This window comes from Palaemon carinicauda, chromosome 35 (genome assembly GCF_036898095.1).
Source record: "Palaemon carinicauda isolate YSFRI2023 chromosome 35, ASM3689809v2, whole genome shotgun sequence".
Classification (NCBI taxonomy): Eukaryota; Metazoa; Arthropoda; class Malacostraca; order Decapoda; family Palaemonidae; genus Palaemon; species Palaemon carinicauda.
This window is the reverse complement of record NC_090759.1, coordinates 57786723-57790049: the sequence shown is the minus strand read 5'-3', so window position 1 is coordinate 57790049 and position 3327 is coordinate 57786723. Positions and strand designations below refer to the sequence as shown.

The following is a 3327-nucleotide window of genomic DNA, read 5'->3' as shown; positions in this document are numbered from 1 at the left end:
CTTCCACAGCTAAAGATATCTCTTTAAAAACGGCCTCTCTCTCTCTCTCTCTCTCTCTCTCTCTCTCTCTCTCTCTCTTCTAATACCTCCTCTCTCTTGTCTGATATCCCTCTCTCTCCTGTCTCTCTCTATCTCTCTCTCTACACTAATATTTTTTCTTTTTAAGACGAAACACTCACCCAAACCCCCATTCTCTCTCTCTCAGCTGATTTTTTTCTCCCTCTTAGTTGAACATTCTCTCCCTCTCCTCTCTCTCTCTCTCTCTCTCTCTCTCAGCTTAATTTTTTCTCTTGGTTGAACCTCTCTCTCTCTCTCTCTCTCTCTCTCTCTCTCTCTCTCTCTCATATATACAAGGAACCACACAACCACTCTTTCAATCTATCTGTCATATCAATTACTAACATACACTAACCAACAACAAAGAGAGAGCCAAATCTTAACAATGTCTCCTTCTACCTCCCTCAGTCACACCTGTTGACTGTGAGGTAGAAATTCCCATAGCGAGACAAAGGAAACTGCAAGAGTCATCATTTGGATACAATTCTTCTTACTGCACAGTATTGTTCAGTAGCCACTTTCCTCTTTGTAAGGGTAGATGAGACTCGTTTAACTATGATAAGCAGCTCTTCAAGGAAGAGGACACTCCAAAATCAAACCATTGTTCTCTAATCTTGGGTAGTGCCATAGCCTCTGTACCATGGTCTTCCACTGTCTTGGGTTAGAGTTCTCTTGCTTGAGGGTGCACTCGAATACACTATTCTATCTAAATTCTCTTCCTCTTATTTTCTTTAAATTTGTTATAGTTTATATAGGAGATATTTATTTTAAAGTTGTTGTTCTTCTTAAAATATTTCATTTTTCTTCGTTTCCTTTCCTCACTGAACTATTTTCCCTGTTGGAGCCCCTGGGCTTATAGCATCCTGCTTTTCCAACTAGGGTTGTAGCTTAGCAAGTAATAATAATAATAATAATAATAATAATAATAATAATAATACGGAGCTGAACGTTCCTTGATCAAGGTGTCTCGTATGAAGCGTATTCGAACAAGATGGAATTATATGAGATAGAATAGAAATAGTTTAAAGGTTTTAAAAGGCCACTCGTGAATGGCAGAGGCAAGGGACAGTGACAATGCACTAGCGTGACAATGACCTGGGGATTGATCATATATTATTATTATTATTATAATTATTACTAGTTAAGCTACAACCCTAGTTTGAAAAGCAAGATGCTATAAGCAAAAGGCCTTCAACAGGGAAAAATACCCCAGTGATGAAAAGGAAATAAGGAAATAAATAAATTCTATGAAAAGTAATGAATAAATCAACTATTTCTTAAACAGTAACAACATTAAAATAGATCTTTCATATATAAGCAAAAGGCCTTCAACAGGGTAAAAATATCCCAGTGAGGTAAGGAAATAAGGATATAAATAAACTTTATGAGAAGTTATGAACAATTAAAATAAAATAATTTAATAACAGTAACAATATTAAAATAGATCTTTCATATATAAAGTATTAAAAGAGAGATTTCAGCCTGTTCAACATAAATATTCGCTGCAAGGCCTTCTTGCCATCCAAGCAAGGACCATGGAGGACCAGGCAATGGCTGCTGAGGACTCAGCAGGTAAACCTACCTATAGGATTCCCCAAAGGCCCCTATCCTTACCTCACGAGGATAAAGGGGTTGGAAAACAAAGACTATCGACCTTAAGCGGGTCTCGAACCCAAGTCAAACAAATCACCAGGTAGTGACGTTTCCAATTGGCTATTAATGATAGCTTTGATTGGGGTAATACTTGAATTGGTGATCAGGAATGAATATTGGAAAGTAAGTCTGGTCAGTGTGTGAATGGGTGACCAATATTGAATGATAGAAGGTTATTCAAGATTGATTGATTGATTTAAAGTTTTCAGGCATCCTGACATCTAAGGTCATTGACGCCGGTAACATTTAATTTATGTATACAAAAATAAAAAATAAAATAAAATAAAAAAATAAAAGAGTATTCAATTAAAATCATAAAAGTTGAATGTCATAAAAGTTAAATAGTTTTCAGAAGATCTGCTTCTGAAATAAATCTAAAAATGCCACTTGCATAGTAGGACACATCATTTCCAAGAATCTTGGCAAGGATGAACCTGCCACCCTCACCTCGAGCCTCTGAATGAATCAAATGTGAGAGATAGTTAATAACAAGGAGGCCTGAAACGGAGAATAAAAGCGAAGGAATACATAAACTCTAACAACCTCACTAATTGTTTTGTAAACAATCGCCTCGTTACCTATTTTGTAAACAATGGAAACATTTGTTTATGAAAATTGCAGAACGGAACAGACCCGTCTGATTTCTCCGTAAACAATCTAACTATTGTTTACAAACTCAATGAGTTTCATAGACGATACAAACAGCTTCGGATTTTGTAGATTACGAAAAAAAAAATTCTACAAGGCCATGACTCTTCAAGCAAGCAGTCCTGAAGGCTAACGGCTTGTTTGCCACGAAGGCAAACAATAAAAGATGTTTGCAAAACAGGAAGGGCAAACACTTAGTTGCATATTCAATCTGCTTATTCTTATTCCAAAGTTATCAAGTCTTTTGTTCGTTTCTGATTAATCGGAATATTGACTTCCCTCTGTTATCTGTTTTCTTCCCTTGTTATTGTTTCCTGTTATCTGTTGTTATTGGTGTTGCATCAGTAGGGAAAGCGGAAGGAATGGCGGCAAGGCATTGCTATCATATTTCGTAAGTATGTTCGTATGATGAAGTATGTTCGTATATTGAAGTATGTTCGTATGCTGGCGTCCGCCTTCAGGATTGCTGTGGCCTGATAGGTAACGTCTCTGCCTGGTGTTTCCCAGTTGGGGGTTCGAGTCCCCCTCAGACTCGTTAGTGCCATTAATGTCTGCAACCTTACCCTCCTTCTGAGTTAAGGTTGGGGGGTTTGGGGGAGCCTATAGGTCTATCTGCCGAGTCATCAGCAGCCACTGCCTGGCCCTCCCTGGTCCTAGCTTGGGTGGAGAGGAGGCTTGGGCGCTGATCATATAATATATGGTCAGTCTCTAGGGCATTGTCCTGATTGCTAGGGCAATGTCACTGTCCCTTGCCTCTGCCATTCATGAGCGACCTCTAAACCTTTAAACATGACAAGATATGTGGAAACGTTACAGATGAATCTCAGTTATATTAATTATAAATTAAAATTAAAAGGTATTTAGCTAAATTTGTCTTATTTTTTCTTGCCTTTGTACAGGGAATCGTGTGCATATCCCAAAATAGCAATTGGAATGAAAATTAACATAAAATGTATTCTTGAATTCGAT

At 37.7% G+C, this 3327-nt stretch overlaps 1 protein-coding gene across 1 annotated transcript in view; it reads left to right on the top strand.

Annotated features, from left to right (window-relative positions):
* Window positions 1–1592: 1592 nt before the first annotated feature.
* The window catches only part of LOC137627318 (protein O-linked-mannose beta-1,2-N-acetylglucosaminyltransferase 1-like), a 17109-nt gene continuing 15374 nt past the window's right edge, over window positions 1593–3327 (top strand). The window contains exon 1 of the mRNA XM_068358401.1: window positions 1593–1629. Within this exon, the coding sequence (XP_068214502.1) occupies window positions 1593–1629 (37 nt within the window). The remainder of the gene's footprint in view (window positions 1630–3327) is intronic.